Raw genomic sequence first — 17,579 nt, 5'->3', positions numbered from 1 at the left:
TAATAGTATTGTCATTGGCCTGGAGATTGAGAGGTTCATGCTGAAACTGTGTGAAGGTGGATGTAAATTCCATGGTAGTGCCTGATGGAATTTACATTTCAAAAATAAATCTGAAATATAAAATTAGTCTCTGTCACCCTGTTATCACTCCTCTGTCTGGTTCAGTAATGGCCTACAGGGAGGGAAGAATGCTATCTTGAACCAACCTGACCGATTCCAAGTTTGGGTGACTGAATGGAGTTTGCATATTCTCCCCATTTCTGCATGGGATTCCTCCAGGTGCTGTACTTTTCTCCCACTATACAAAGATGTGCAGGCTAGGTGGATTGGCCATGCCGAATTGCCCACGGTATCTAGGGGCATGCAGGTTCGGTGGACTAGCCATGGTAAATGCAGAGTTACAGAGATAGGGTCTGGGTTGGATATTAATTGGACGGTCAGTGTAGACTTGATGGGCTGAATAGCCTGATTTCATTCTGTAGGGATTCTATGATTTGACAAAAATGGGCTGGATGGAGACCAGATGTGAAGAACTGGGAAGAGAGGAGTAGCAGTGGAGAGGGGGATGGGTTACAGCTGCTTGGGGATGGAACCAAGTGAAGAAAGACAACCACTACCTCAGCAGGGAGGATTGTTTTTCAAATGTGCGGGTTATTTAAGAAACTGTCTTTCTCCCGCAGCCCCCCACATCTGTATTTCTTGTAAGGAGAAATGGAGAGCTGTGGAGTAGTCTCGCCTGTCTCTCAGTCTGTGGGATTTTGGTAGCAATGGTTTTGTGGAGTGATGTTTCCTCCACCAAGATCAATGTGAAAAATGAAATGCCGAAATCTGTTTTGGCTTTTCCGTTGCTTTTCTTTGTACACATAAGATGAAACTTGGAGGTAGGTCATGACAGCATCCAAAGGGAGGAAGAAAGACACGTCTGGATTTTGGACACGGTCACAAAACTATATTCCGTGGATATTTTCCACACTTGTTGAGTTTCAGAAGAGAAACAAACCACAATTCAATTTGCATTACTTGATCTCAGGGGGCTGATAAACTCAGCTTCAATCGTTGCTTTCTTGCAAACTCCAGACGTTTCATTATTCAGTCTCCTCCCTCCCATGGATAGCATAATTTAGCTGGCAGAAACTCCATCCACATTATGTAGAACTGCCTAGTTCAAGATTTCACGTATTGATTTGTATCAGTCTGGATATAGGCTTGGGCTGAAGTCTGCTGTCCAGTTGATTTATAGCTATTTAGAAGTATACTGTGATATTTCAGAAGTAATATGTGGAGCAATTTCACACTGAAACAATAAGATTTCCAACACAGAAGCAAGGCTTTCATCTCAATGCATTTTGCTCAAGCAATCCCTATCTAATCCTATTGACTTGATTTTTCTGCATAGTCCTGTAGCTTCCCTTTCAAGTCATAATCCAATCTACCTTGAAAAGGAGCAATGGTCTCTGCCTTCCTGTGTCGAAATGCTCCATGTTTCAGTAACTCACTGTAAACGAGTTATTTTTTGCTGTCTAAGTAACTATTTTAAATTGAGGATCCCCTTGTCGCTGACCCCTGATCAAGGGAAATAACTTCTCCCTGTTGAGTATCAAATCCACATCGTTTCATGAAACTCAATCAAGTGCGCTGTTAGCTTACAATACTCTAGTGGATACAGAATTATAGGGCACAGAAGGAAAGCATTTGGCCCATCAAGCCCACACCAGCTCTTGAAATACCTATTCAATTAGTCCCATTCTCTGGCAGTTTCCTTATTGTCCTGCAGTTTAGTTCTCCTTAAATTATTGATCCAATTCTTTTAAAAGTCATGATTGAATCTCCTTCCACCTTTGTGGACTGTACATTCCAAACCATAACATGATGCATAAAAAAAAACTCATCTCTCCTTTGCTTCTTCTGATAATTTTATTAAACATGTCCCCTTTAGTAACCAACCCTTCTGCCAGTCCAAGATAATAAAATGTGAGGCTGGATGAACACAGCAGGCCAAGCAGCATCTCAGGAGCACAAAAGCTGACGTTTCGGGCCTCTGCAGTTCCCATTACTTCTGCCAGTCCAAACAGGTTCTCCTTATTTATTCTGACTAAAACTGTTCAGGATTTGAACACTTCCAAAAGTCTTCCTCGAGTGTATCTTTATAAATATTATTCTCCCAACCCTAGCACCATGCTGGTGGCTGTCATTGTGCACACACTACAGTGCTGATGCCCTCTATGTAAAAGAGCATCCAAGAGTGTATGCAATTATCTCATGGGAGGTGCATCAATGTTTTGCGTAAATTCATCATTATATAGAAGCAGGTGATTTACTCTTGAAGTTGAGGCAATTCAGTTCATTGTGTCGATTTACAATCTTATTGTTTGCTGAGGATGCTGAAGTAGGAAAATTGGCAAACAGGGCGTAGAGCTTTAAAAGACTGTTGGATTCCTTTAACTACAAAACACTGAAGATCAATGCTGGTTCAGTGTACTTAAATGAAGCAGGACTAGTAAATAATCTAAGGTTCAGTTTTTTTTCAAAGGCTTAATGTAGGTGTCCTCATTTGACCGATTAATTACAGCAATACATAGCTACACGCCATTTCATTTACAATGTGCAAACTGGAGTGGCAGTGGTTGCCTGTGAGATGGTGTACATTCTGGTTCCTGGCTCATTACCATGCTCAATTCTTAAAATGATATCACAATATCCCTTTTTTCTCCGATGTGCATCAGGAGTGAAAGAATATGTACATTAGGATCGTTGCAAAAAAATTTGTTCACTGGAAATGAAGACGTAAAGAATTTAAGATTTTAAAAGTCTGAGGTTGTTTAACATTTTGGTGGGTTCACAATCCTTCCAAGTCTCATGATGGTTTAACCTTCCTGAGCTCTGGACTTTTCAGACTTCTATGTGCATATTTTGTCTGTTGTTCGATTTGATTATTGTCATGAGGGACTTCCACATTTTCACTTTCTGAGCTTTCCTTTTTCTGTGTTCAATGCACAATTCTGCTACAGTAAAGTGCCTCGAGTTAAATTCTGTTCCTATTCAATGTTGCTCAGTTAGACATTGTAACCTCATACCAAACATTCTAGGTAACTTTGCAGGTAACCGGGTTCCCCGCGCAGGATGAGTGACCTATACATTTCTGTCCACTGCACAGATTAGACAGTTTTGTACCTCTATGTCTGTCCTGTACTATTTTCATTCTCCCTTGTTTGTCAATAATTTCAAAAAATATCTCTGAAAAATTGGACAGGTTGACCAATCGTACCTTCCCCAAATAAAATCTCAGCTGATGATTGCTAAGCTTATATCCAGAAGTGTTGCTGTTAGGATTGGCTCAGAATTATACGGATCCTGTCTAGTTTATCTGCAACTCATGATTAGCACTTTAATGATATATGTTATTTGTTTGGCGAGACCTTTGGATCTATTATAATGTTGTGAGGTTATCACATGGTTTATGCTCCAATCGACAAAACTTATCTAAAAGACCTGCCAGTGTGCTGTTGCCTGTTGTCCAAACTGGCCATGACCCCTAAAGTAATCATGATTGTACTGAATATGGTACTCACTGAAGTATCCTTTAATTGTCTGACGAGTAGAAATGTGGAAAGGTAGTCTGTGATGAGGAGGAAATCATCACTATGTATGGTCAATATATCGTGTTAGTTTGAACCAAGGAAATGATGGTATATTGAGGATGTTGAGTTAATAATGTTAACGTGCTGGTGGGTCTGGCATCCTTTGCATATTTTCATTATTTCCTCAATGTCATTTTTGATACTTGAACAATACACATTATTCCATGTCAGGTATCTTGTTTGCTCTGTGCCTGTATGGTCCTGATGTAACTGTGTGATATGTCATGTCAAAGAGGCTTGTGCAGAATTACGTGTTTCCTTAGAAATATTGCACTGCCAAAGATAGTTAGTTCATCTCTGTTGACCAAAACCTTGAAACTGTCTGGAATCTCAAGTGTCATATCAATCCATCGTTCTCTTCAAACTTCTGCAATATCTTCAACCAAAGACCATTCATCATTTCTTTCTAAAGTTGGTTGCCTTTGGGTTGACCAAAACCAATCAACTGACATTGAGCACAGCTTCCACTTCAATACCTATGTTGTATAATGGAATTTCTGCATTCCCGATTCCTATAATCTGTCTATCTGAAATGATCATTTGAGACCAAATTGGAGTAGACATTGAAGTTGTGCCCCTGACCTTTTAGCAGAAGTCCTTGTACTCCATGTTTTGTGCCTTTCTCTTACTTTTGCCATATCAGTTCCATTTGTTTGTCATTGACTTCCACATTGAATTGCTTACCAAAAAATAGCTACATATAAAACCTTGGTAATGCCAGAAAACAGGAACAGCACACAGGTAAGTGGAATGCAATGTCCTGCATTGCACAGAAGCTGCAAGAGTGCAGTGACTCATGCAATTGTCTGGCAGCTGCCATAGACAAGGTAATAGCTGCCATGAGGAGCTAGGCCCAGTCCTCTCAGGGTCTGTAGGAGAGGTGCATACATGTCAGCCATTGATCTTTGGGACTGAAGACATGGCGAGAGAGAGATGTGGAACCTGGCGGGAACTCTGGACGTCTTGTCTTCATAAGACAGGGAACGAATATGGCAAGTAGAGTGCCATGGCTTCTGTTGACACCATTGTCCTTTGACCTACAACAGCCTTATCCTTTCCCTGTGCTCTGCATCCAAGCATGTTGGTCTGAATGATGTGGTCAGCAATCATGGAGCCAATACATTAGGATGGTCAGGAATTAGGGACCCTGTAGGCCAGAGTCCTGTGTAGCATATGGGTGCACATATAATGTTGGTTCCATGCCAAGGGCCTCCAACCCCTTCTTTCACAGGTCAAAATATTTACCCCACTCTCTGTATGTTTGTCACCATTTTTGTTCCCATTATGCGCTTGCCATTTTGCAGTAAATTGGAATCTGACATTGAGCATTCTTCAGCCAGTAGCTTCAAGTCTCCATGTGGCAGTGAGGCACAGGACATCCAGATCCGCAAAGGCTTCATAATTCTCCTGGTCCCCAGACAACCCGTTTGCATGAGCCTGCACTGCCCCCTAGCCCTGTCCCCAGTTCCTGGACTATGTGTTGGCCATGCCTGGTGTGGTCATGCACTATCCCGTTTTAAAGTCAAAGTACAAACATCCATGGAAGACCACTCCCCACATATCCACCCACTGTCATATGGCACCATTACCATCCATATTCTACTGTATCCTTCCCTTAGCTGCCTGGTTTTTTGACTGCAACAATTTTCATGGAGAGTGTGAGCCCGCAGGTAGCCCTATGCTAGCAAATGCCCAAAAACCAAATGTGCAGCCTTGTGATGTAATATGCCCCAGAAAAAAGCATCAATGAAAGCACAAAAAACATAGTTAGCAGCAAGGTCTAATCCTTGAGGTTTGGTGCCTCTTCATCTGCGCAAACTGCCCTTGCAGCAGCCTTTCAATGCCAGTTCCAAGTGCACCCTGCAATGCAACTCTATACTTCCTGCAAGTGGATCAGAGAGGTACCATGATGGTCATGAGGTGTTAGCAAGTGTCAAGTGCCAATGTCCACAGTTGAAGGGTGCACAGTACCTTAAGATACTAGTTGGCGCTGAGCAGAATGAGGATGGGTGTTGGTTGCTGCCAGTGGTGAGCTGAAGTCAACGGCTACCTGCTCTGACTTTAGTGATGAGAATTTGCGATGTTCAGCTTATTCAGTAAATTTGGTAACATAGGATGCAGAATATTAATGATATGACAAATAAGGTGTTTAACTAGCTATAATTTCCCTTAATTGGCAACTCACTGAAAGAACCCCACGATGTCAGTTGGCAAAAGCATAAAAGATGCAGCAAAAATGCTCCCAGTACAATAAAGCACTCAGTAGGTTTCTTGTCCAATTCTGTAACAAATCCCATCATCGTCCATGTTCTCTGATTTTGCTGTCTGTGTGGGCAAGCTCAAACTGTTAAAATATTTTGGCACTATCGCTATCATATGGCAAAAGAAAATTAGCAAAGACGGGCTTAAGACCAAAATCAACACAGGATTTCCAACAGTTTAGCTACACATCCTTCACGATTCCAACTGGTAGGATGTTTACACCAGTTCCTGTGTTGACATTGGTTTTGAGCCTGTGTTTGTTCATTTTCTTTGGGCATATGACACTAGTGTTGGCAAAAGAAGTTAACTATTTGACTTTGTAAATGTGGCACATTGTGTGTACAATGTGAAAACGCCTACTCACCTTTTGGTTTAATGTTCTTCCACTCTGGAGCCTCACCTTGGATTGTTTTGCTGCTAACTATGTTTTTTGTGCTTTCATTGCTGTTTTCTGGGGCACACTACATGGTTTCTACCAACATGCTTTCTCTTTGTATTATGGCCTCTGGGATTAGCTTTCTTGCTCAGCTGGGCTGAGTGTCCATGCACACCACATGACTTATAAAGATCTGAAAACACATTAAACCTCTGAGGTTTGAGCAACAGAACACAGTTTCCATGCAATGTCCTTGCTTTCTGTGATCTTGACTTCTGCACCAATACTGGAAGCCACACCCAGTTCAGATGTTTTCTGTCTGAACCAGCATTCCCTCTAACTTTGGAACAAAATAACGTTGGAACTGGAATGCAATGCCACTATCGCATGTTGCCAGTGATCACTGAGCACAAGTGTAGATGGACCATTGGTCTCAACATCGTGATGTTCTCTTTCTCCAAAAGACCTTTCTCAAAGGCCTGTGAAAACTAGTTCCATTACCCACTTACACAGCTTGGTCACTGAGCCATCACAGAACTTGCTTTGCCAACTGATAAAATAAGTAAGTGATTGGGATGGCACGGTGGCTCAGTGGTTAGTACTGCTGACTCACTGAACCATCCACCATTTGTCTTGCTGACAGCTGATGAAACAGCTGGCTGTACCCCATTCTCGAGAGCCCCATTACAATCTTTGACTTGGAACCTGACATACCTCTCATTCCAGTAGAGCCAGTAACAGTAACAGAAATCCAACTAACAATATGATATTCCCCTAAGAGTACCCCCACCCCTCCCCTCACCACCCCTAACTGTATCCAAAATGGCATTTGGGATGGGGATAGCTGCAGAAGACTCCTGCACCTTCTGCCAGTCCTAGCGGTCAACCATCTACCTGACTGTATCTGCAGCATCTCCACCTTCCTGAAACTGCTATCTGTCACATACCCTTGCTGCAGTAAATTCCTCATTGGCAGTAACTGCAGATCCAAGTGATTTAGAAGATCAAGTGCTCATTTGAAATATACATTGTATAGTTGCACGTTGAATATAAACTGCAAAGAGTCTGTGGTAAAATTGTTTTGTGGCGTGACCTTGGTATTTTAATTCTTATTTGGTTTGCTTGTATAACTGAGTGGCACACTTCACACGTTTAATTGTTAAACTAACTTGTGTGTTTCTGCAAAACCATTCCTTTAGGACGGAACCATTACTGCATCGACAAGAATTATGCTGGAACTCTTATCATTTGGGACAGGATTTTCGGTAAGTAGAACCGACTAGTCTGTTTTAGTAGAAATTCAGTTCTCTAAAAGACTATTCATTGGGACAGTGTGCAAGACATAATATTGTCTAGTTAAAAGCTCTACATTACACGTATCCTTCAGATTGAACAAATTGAAACCAAGAAAGTTTTCATAAATGCACAATAACTAGAAAGACAAGTCAAATGGCTTGGTTCTTTCCCTACCATAGGAGACTCAAAGAACAGTATCTCATTTTCCATTTAGAGTTCCTGTGGCCTCTAGCATTCAACCTCATTTTCAATAACTGTACAACCTGGATGCTTTTTACCTACTCCCACAACAAGGTCCTGTCATGACATGGTTGCTTTCAGCACAACCAACCCATTCTCTCCTACTTTCAGCTCTTGTTATCGCTTATTCAGCTTCTGTTCTGTCCTGGCCTACTGTCAATAATCCCTTGTCTGCCTCTGCCTTTCATCTCTTTCTTTGTCTCTGTCTCTGTCACTCTGAGCTCCATCTCCACCTATCTTTTCACATTTCCCATCAACCTCATCTTAACGTAAATGCCACTTTTCTTTAGCTGTCAGTTCTGATGGACAGGCACCAGACTGAATTTGTTAACTCTGCTTTCTTCCTAAAGACACTGGCAGAGCTGCTGAATTTTGCCAGCAGTTTCAGTTACAGTAGCAGGTTATACTAGACTTAGTATTACAATATGACAGAATTAATCGATGATCTCCAAATGAAGACACCCCTAGTTAGCAGCAACCACAATATGATTGAAGTCTACATTCATTTTGAAAGGGAGGAGTGTTCATTTAAGATTAGTATTTTAATCTTGAATAAAGGCATCTATGTGGGCATGAAATCTGAACCAGCTGAAGTGAACTGAAGCAAGCGTACTCAGCTAAGGAGAGATCAGCTGAAAGGCAATAGCAAACACTTGAGAGGAAATTTTGGAAAACTCAAAGAATATTCTTACTGTAATGAAGAAAAATCTAAGTGGAGGTCCTGCCGTTTGTGGTTAGATAAATAAGTTAAGGAAGATATCACACTGAAGGAAAAAACATATAACTGTTCAAAGATGAGTGGCAGGCCAGATGATTGGATAGAATGTAAAGAACAACAAAATTGCTTCAAGATTTTTCAGGAGAAAGGAAGAGAGGAAGCTAGCTCAAAATTTAAAACTGGACAGCAAGCGTTTGAGTAAGTATGTAAAACAGAAAAATGTAAGTAGAGTGATGGTCCTTGAGACAGGGGAGTTTAATAGTCCATGACAAGGAAGTTGCAAATGAGATGAATAAACATTTTGCTTCTGTCCTCGCCATAGAGGGTACAAAAAAAGTTCCAATACAGGTAGTTCTACTATAATGTGTGTTTCATCAATGCAAATTGGCTGTAATATGATTGATGAAAAGTGGACAGTGTTTGGTTAATGTGAATTTTGTGCTGTACAGCTATAGCAATTGCCCAATAACGTGATCTTCTATAAGCATGATTTTCTACAGTGCGAGGTCTCACAAGAACACAACTATGGTGTTATAAGAGAACTACCTGTAATAGCCTCATTTCAGGAGGTGGTAAGGAAGAGAGGAACTTAATGAAATTACAGTCACAAGGGAAATAGTACTGAGTAAACTATTGAAGGTGTGGGAAGGATAAACTCTCAGATCCTGATGGATTTCATCCTAGAATTGTAAAATTAGTAGCGATTGAGGTAGTAGATACGTTGGTGTTGATTTTCCAAAATCTGCTAGATACTGGAATGGTTCCATGTGACTGAAAAACAGCAAATATAAACCCACTACTCAAGAATTTTGAGAGGCAGAAGCAAGAAAATACAATACACTTAACATTTGTTGTGGGTAGGGTTTGTCATTAAGGAGGTATATCTTAGAAAAGGCCTAGGAAATCCCAACAAAACTGAACTTAATGGAGAAGATTCAGGTTAGTTTTGTGAAAGGGAAATCATATATAAGCAATTTGAAGGAGTTCTTAGAAGGATTAACATGTGCTTTGGATAAAGGACTACAGTACCCCTAAGTACTGGAGACATACTATACTTGGGTTTCTGAAAGGTATAATACAAGTAGAAACATGGACATTTATTGCATAAATTGGAGGTGTAGGGAATAACATATTAGTAGAGATAGAAAGTTGGCTGACTGCCAGAAAACAAATTATGTATGAATGCATCTCTTTCTGATTAACAGGACGTAACAAATGGGGTTCTGCACATATCTGGTCTGGGCCCTCAGCTTTTTACAATTTACAACCAGGACCTAGATGTGGAAAGAAAGACCTGTTGGCTAAACTTATAGATAAGAGAAAGCTATGTAAGAAAGTATGTGGTGAAGAGAACATAGCAAGTTTGCACTGAGTTAAAGAATTAGAATTAGAATTAACTTTATTGTCATGTGTACTCGAATGAGTACACTACCAGTCACCACTTATGGGGCTATCTTAGTACAAAGCTACCTAGGTACAGATTATTTAGTACAAATTCTGAGGGGAAAAAATGAAAAATCAAGAAATATAAAATCCAGCATTACAGACATAGGAATAAATTAGAAAAATAAAGAAATAAGTTGATCAGATCAACTTTAAAAAATAAGAAGAGCAGTAGGTCATTCTACCACTCTCAAGCCTGCTCCATCATGCAATCGGATCATGGCTGTTTCAATATTCCTCACGTTTACTCTCCTGCCCTTTCCCTATATCCCTTGATTCTCCTATTGGTCAAAAATCTACCATCTCAAACTTAAATATATACAAGTATTCTGCACCCACAGCTGCCTATAGCAATGACTCTCAACCCTCTAGGAGCAGAAATTCCTCCTCATTTCCATCTTAAATTGGCTCGCCTTTATTGTGAGACTATGTCCTCTGGTCCTGGACTCGCTCGTGAGGAAAAATATCCTTTCAGCATTTACCCTGTCAAGCCCCATGTTGATCCTAAATGATTTAATGAGATCACCTCTCATTCTTATAAACTTCAATGATTACACTCCCAGCCTGTCTAGCCTTTGCTCATAAGATAATCCCTCGAGACAAGGAGTGATCCTAGTGAACTTTCTGTAAACTTCCTTCAACGAAATGATAGCTTTCTTTAAATGATGTTACCAAAACTGCTCACAGTACTCCATGTATGATCTCTCCACCTCCTTGCGCAGTTACAATAAGACTTCCTTACTCTTATAATTTAATCCCCATGAAATAAGGGCCAATATTCCATTAGCCTTCCTGATTACATGCTGCATCAGGGTGCTAGCTTTCTGCGTTTCATGCAGAATTACACCAAAGTCCCTTTGACTTACAGCTTCCTACAAATTTTTCTCCACTGAAAAAATCGCCTGCCTTTTTGTTCTCCCTTCTAGAATGAACAATTTTATACTGTCTCGTTATACTCCATTTGCCAACTTTTTGCCTACCTACTTGACCCATCAATATCTCTCTGTAAACTATTTGTATCCCTCTCACAGCCTGCCTATCCACTTCATTTCAAGTCATCTCCAAAACTGGTGACATTACATTCATTTCCTTCATCCATCTCATTATATATTTTGGAAACAGTTGTGGTCCTGGCACTGATCCCTGTGGAACCCCACTGGTCACAGGTCACCAACCTGCAAAAGAAACACCTTATTTACACTCACTATTTCCTGCCCATAAGCCAATTCTCTATCCATGCTAACATAATACTTCCAACATTGTGGGCTCTTATGAATTAGCCTTTGGTGAGGTATCTTGTTGAATGCCTTCTACAAGTTCAAGTACAACACAGTTATTGTTTTCTCTTTATCCACTTTTGTTAAGACTTCTAACAAAAAGCTGTTATAAATTAGTTAGAAATAACAAGGTGTAGAGATGGGTGAACACAGCAGGCCAAGCAGCATCAGAGGAGCAGGAAGGCTGACGTTTCGGGCCTAATTTCTTCAGAAATTGCGGGCCTTCTTCAGGCTAATTCATAACAGCCCACAATGTTGCAAGTATTATGTTAGCATGGACAGAGAATTGCCTCATGAGCAGAAAATAGTGAGTGTAAATAAGGTGCTTCTTTTGCAGGTTGGTGACATGTGACCTTCCTGCTCCTCTGATGCTGCTTAACCTGCAATGTTTGTCCAGCTCCACACCTTGTTATCTCAGATTCTCCAGCATCTGCAGTTCCTACTATCTCTGAATAAATTAGTTAGATCTGATTTAGCTTTGATGGAGCCATGCTGGCTCTACTTGGTTAGATTATGATTTTCCAAATGTTCTGCTATTACTTCCTCAATAAATGACTCCAATACTTTTTGGTAATCACCTGCTTTGTCCTCCCTCCCTTTTTAAACAGAGTGTCACATTAGCAGTTTTCCAATCCTCTGGTACTTCTCCAGAATCGAACTGTTTTTGGAAAAATTACAACTAAAGAAAGCACCATTGCTGTAGCTACCTCTTTTAGGATGCCAGGATGCAAGTCATCGGGGCAGGGGACTTACCTGTCTTTAACTCTTATTAGTTTGTCTAATACTACTTCTCTAGTGAACATGGTGGTATTTAATTACTCTCCCCATTTGTTGAGTGAGTGGACAGAAATATGGCAGATGATATATAACATGAAGTTTGATAGGAAGGAAAAATATGCGGAGTATTACTAGAATGGCTAATGATGCCAAAAACTCAAGGTGTAGAGCATTCTAATTGTTTTGCAGCATGAGTCACAAAAGTTAGTGTACAGTTACAGCAACCAATCAAGAAGACTAATGGAATGTATCCTTAATATGAGAGATACTGAACATAGAAGTGAATATGTTATTCCTCAGGTACATAGAGCACTGGTGAGACTAGGTCTTGAATATACGTAGTTTTGGCCTCTTTATTTAGAGAAGATTGCAAATGTCTTATGGGCAGTTTAGAAGATGTTTAGCAGATTAATACCTGGAATAAATGGGTTATCTTATCTTCCATTATAGTTTAGAAGAGTTAGTAACATCCCATTGGCCTTCCATTGACCCAGTGTACAATTCTACCCCATGACCCTAATAATATGACTCACTTCCACCTTCATTTACCTTTGCATTGGATGCCTCCATGATCTGAACATCAGACTAATGTAGTGCCACCAGGACAACTTATTCCTCTGGCACCCAGGGTACTGGTGATCTGCTGATTTCTAATTGGTGGATAGGATGGCCTGAGAGTGCCCAATTAAATATCTGATTTGCATTTCATTTCATCAGGCCTCCCTCATGGAATTGATGGGCATGTCCCAATTGGTTCCCTTTTTGGGAAACTTTTCATTAGCCTGAAAGTATTCTGGCCCTTGTGTATCAAAAGTCCATCAATCTCAGTTTTGAAGTTTTCCATTGACCTCATTTCTGGACAATTTGGAGATGGAAATATTAAAATAAGGGTGAAAAGTGGTAACTCGATGAAATCCTGTACTAATTAGCACCAAATTTCTAATCTTACTTGCACTGAAACTTTGAAAACTTTGTCCTCATTCCCTGCCTGTAATACTCACTGGGGCCAGTCACTCCCTGAAACTGCCTAGCTATCTTTCATTTGTTGATTCACAATGCCCTGCATCTGCAAGCATCGGTATGTAGCAACAAATCTTTTAGTCCTCTAATCCTTTGGGTTTTATGCAGCTGATGGAGCTAACATAAGGCAAGACATTGTTTGATTTGGTGCAAAAGTTGTTTTATTCCAAGCAGACGAAACATAAAAAAAATTGAGTATGATGAATTCCATTTATCAGTTAATTTTCGGTTCATGTACTGTTGCTGAAATAAAGAACATGTGTGTTTCTGTCCATTGGGTGGGACTTTTACATGATGGAAAAGCACTATTCTTTTTTTTTGCCCTTTGCTCTTGACAGGCATTTTTGTGTCCTTTGTGTTTTTGAAAAGTCTTTGGCTCCTTAGCTGCAAAACATCTTTTAAAAATGTTGACACGGGGGTGTTAACATCCTGAGTATGGCCAGATACTACTTACAAATAGGCTATTGTTGAAACCCATGCAAAGCAATTGCCTGCGCCACATTTATGTTACTTTTTGCCAATATGAATGATTAGCCAGACTCTGCATGAAGCTATCTGGAAAATCTCCACCTGTACACTAACTTTTGTGACTCATACAAGTCATAATAATCTGCGCCATTAAAATTCACTTCTTTACTCAAAAGCCTAGTTTCCTGCGGACATCTTTCTTTGTGCCATTTGGGTGAACAATTCACTTAATGTAGAAAATAGGCATTAAAAATCTTGAAAACAACACCCAACTGATGTACTTCAAGGAATTTAGTTCTGCCACCATTTCTCTTACACAGCTGTCACACAAATTCTATTATTAAAAAGATTACTTCCTGTCCTGTAATTAGGTGATTTTTTTCCCAGCTAATTTGATAACATAGAAATTTGGACCAGGGATAGACCCTTCAAACCTCCTCTGCTATTCAATATGATCATGGTTGATCCTGTATCTCAATGCATATTTCCATTTTCTCCCCAACTTGAAGCCTTTAATATCAAAAACAAACTCTTTCTTGAATGTTTCTCACTGACCTAGCCTCCATTGTTCTCCCATTTGTGCAGTTTTGTCTCACTATAATTGTTTAACTTGAAGTTGTTTCATGTAAAAAACCTCATTTGCCACTTAAGTTAGTGCATGAGTTAGATCTCTTGCAGTATATGTTACATGCACTAATGTTTTGTATCTGTTGAAATTTATGGGAAGAATGAGAGAGATGAAAACCAGGAGACTACAAAACCTGTAGGAGTGAAAACAGTAGGACCTGCAGAGTACGCCTTTACTGAGGCAGCAGTTAAAATGAGGGCTTGGCTCAGGACCTTCAGGAGCAGACACAGCCTGACCTATGGGAGACACCTTTATCAAAGGTGACCTAGGAGCAGCTACACTGACTTGACCAAAGATTGAATAATAACATCATAAGTCAACTTGAAAAGCATTGTTTGGTGAGAGGTTCTGTTAGCCAGTGAGTTTAAATTGCTTAAAACTGAAAAAAAAGTTATTTATGAAGAATAATGTCTTAGATTACATTAAGGAACATGACAAAAGTGAATCAAAGTCAAGTCAAGCCAAAATAAACTAAAATCATAAAGTAACACAAAAATAATAATGTTAACATAAATGAAGTCAGATTTCCATTATGGTTTTATCATAAATTTACACTTATGGTAACAAATAGTTTTTACTGTTATAGGATGGTAGGTCATCTTGCCCAAATGCAGTGTACATCTTGCTGAATGTGTGAAGTCATAAACATAAAATATGTCTTAGACAAATGCATCTGCAGGAATGCGAGTGGCTGCACAAACTTGAGCTCTGGGCTTTGGAACTTCAGCAATGGCTACAGTCTCTGTTGTGCATCCACAAGGTAGAGGGCTATGTACCTTGCATGTGTCGGAAGGTTATCACACCACGAGTTACAGGTTGCAGGCAAAGAAGGCAGGGGTGACCATCAGGCAATGTAGAAGAACTAGGCACATAGTCCAGAAGTCCACTAAGTTAGCTGTGCTCGCTGATTGCTGTAGTCAGTTTCCAAAAATGGAAGACCAACAACGTTCCTTAGGGGAGTGCAGGCAGAGCCAAGACTGTGGCACCACAAGGTGTCTTGGTTGTACTTGAGGGAGGATGAAGAACGGAAGAGCAATAGTGCAATAGTGATAGGGGATTCCATAATCAGGGGATCAGACAAGCTTATCTGTGGCATGGAATGTGACTGCAAGAGGATGTGTTGTCTCCCTGGTTCTAGTGCCAACATGTGTAGCAAGTGCAGGATATTGTTTTGGGGAGGAGAATCAGACAGATTTTTTGTTTTATCCAGATTTGTACCAATGACATAGATCAGAATAGGGATCTGATCGTGAAAGCAGAATCCACAGAGTTAGGAAAGAAATTTAAGCAATTCGAGCTCAAGTGTAGTCATTTCAGGATTAATCCCAGTGTCATATACATAAGAACAGGAGATTTGGTTGATCGACTATGTAGCTGGAGAACTGCTGTAGAAGATTTCTGAAGAATTGGGACAGGTTCTGAGGCAGGCGAAGTGTGTACAAACATATGAACAGAACTGATATTCATACAAGGAGGTATCTAGTATTGTTGGAATTGGGTTTAAACTAGCTTGTCAATGGGATGGGAACTTAAGGGTTAACTGGGGGGAGTAATTAAAAATAGAGGGGTTGCCAGTTAGGACCAAGATGAGGATAAATTCTTTTACTCAGACAGCTGTGAATTGTTAGAATTTTCTACCCTAGAAGGCTATGGAAGCTCAGTTTTTGAGCATGCTTAAAGTAGAGATTGAAAGATTTCTGCCCACCAATGGTGTAAAATGTTATGGGTTTGTAAAAGGCATCGGGATGTTTGATCAGAATGATTGTATTAAATGATGAAGCAGGCTTGCCTGGGTGAATAGCTCCCATCTGCTCCTATTGAGGGTGCAGGACAAGAAGATCCCGAACATTGGAATAGCTGGTTCAAGAGGTGACAAGGGGTGTGTGAGAATTTTAGCAACAACAGATACGTTCAGAAAAGGAGTACAACAGAAAGTACAGAAGTAAATATGTGACCTTCCCAATAGAGGGTAAGGGGATCAGGAATACATGAGTACAAGAATGTGAAAAGACTGGACCACATTGAGAGGTGATGTCAGAAGAGGATGAAGGATTCAAGACTGAGAATTTCTGTAGATTTATTTTGTTTGGAGTGTATTTAACATTTTAAACCAAGAATTCAAATCCTGCATTTGAAGCTAGGAATACAGATCAGACATATATTAATTTAAACAAAACATTTTTAAAAAACATTTAATAAAAATTAAAATTTTACTTGCTTTAGTTCACCCAAATAAACTGTGAAGTTGGCTTTCTTGAAGCCCTTCCTGTAGGAATGGGTTTGAGCTAATAAGATGATTCATTATTGGCCATTGATAGAAGTGAGGACCAACAAGAGAGGAGATGGAAAGGAATGAGGGGAAGAGAAGAGGAAGATGGAGGGAAGACAGACGCAAGGAATGGGGTCAAATTGAGGAGAAGATCAAAGCATGGGAGGATATAGGAAGGAGAATGTTGATGCAAGAGATGAACGGGAGAATGTGTGTCAGAGGATGTAATGCTTGGCAAACCATAAGAGAGGGGATAGGTGTGTGCAGATGATAAGCACTAGTGAGAAAACAAAAATGCAGGGGAGACAATGGGATCAAGGCAATGGAGGAAGAAAGGGGCAGAAAAGAGGAAACAAAGTGATATGACTAAACAAACAGAATAGGATGAGTGATCCGAGATAATGGGAACTGCAGATGCTGGAGAATCCAAGATAACGAAGTGTGGAGCTGGATGAACACAGTAGGCCAAGCAGCATCTTAGGAGCACAAAAGCTGACGTTTTGGGCCTAGACCCTTCATCAGAAAAAAAGAAGAGGATGAGTGAGTGACAGGATTATTTTCTGGAACAGTGGCCTCAAGAAAATTTTCATTTAGCACCGACAGTAGAGCTCCAGAATCAGATGTCAAAGTAAACATGAAATGTATGAAAATAGCCTCATTCGTGTTTATGTGATAGTGATTCATCAAGTTAAACACAATAACATAAATGGTACATAATTGCTGATTTCACCAAATTTTCACGGACTGAATTATTTGAATCCGGTTGTATGAAAACTGGCTGAGCCCATCACTTCAGTGCAGTTCTTACATTTCAAAAGCATTAAGCATTTTGAAAATGTTCTGATAGATTCCTGCAAATTCTTATTTTGCACTGCAATTAACTTAATGAACAACATTTGTTGTTCATTAATGGCTGATAATAAATGACGTTATTAGCTCAAACCCATTCCTACAGGAAGGGCTTCAAGAAAGCCAACTTCACAGTTTATTTGGGTGAACTAAAGCAAGTAAAATTTTAATTTTTATTAAATGTTTTTAAAAAATGTTTAGTTTTTGCACTGCAATTAACTTAATGAACAACAAGTGATTTTAAGAGTTTCTTCCAATGTTTAACTATCAAACATAAGAAGTAACAGACTTCTTCACTGGCTTATAACCTGCAGCAAA

General features: G+C 39.9%; 1 protein-coding gene across 3 annotated transcripts in view; it reads left to right on the top strand.

The window, feature by feature from the left end:
- agmo (alkylglycerol monooxygenase) overlaps positions 1-17,579 on the top strand; it is a 349,880-nt gene that overhangs the window by 218,530 nt on the left and 113,771 nt on the right. For all 3 annotated transcript variants that reach the window (XM_048549597.2, XM_059654521.1, XM_048549590.2), the window contains one exon: positions 7,476-7,541. In XM_048549597.2, coding sequence (XP_048405554.1) covers positions 7,476-7,541 — 66 coding nt within the window. The remainder of the gene's footprint in view (positions 1-7,475; positions 7,542-17,579) is intronic.

The sequence above is a fragment of the Stegostoma tigrinum genome, chromosome 2 (genome assembly GCF_030684315.1).
Source record: "Stegostoma tigrinum isolate sSteTig4 chromosome 2, sSteTig4.hap1, whole genome shotgun sequence".
Lineage (NCBI taxonomy): Eukaryota > Metazoa > Chordata > Chondrichthyes > Orectolobiformes > Stegostomatidae > Stegostoma > Stegostoma tigrinum.
The sequence above is the reverse complement of the archived record's forward strand: the minus strand, read 5'-3'. Positions and strand labels throughout refer to the sequence as shown.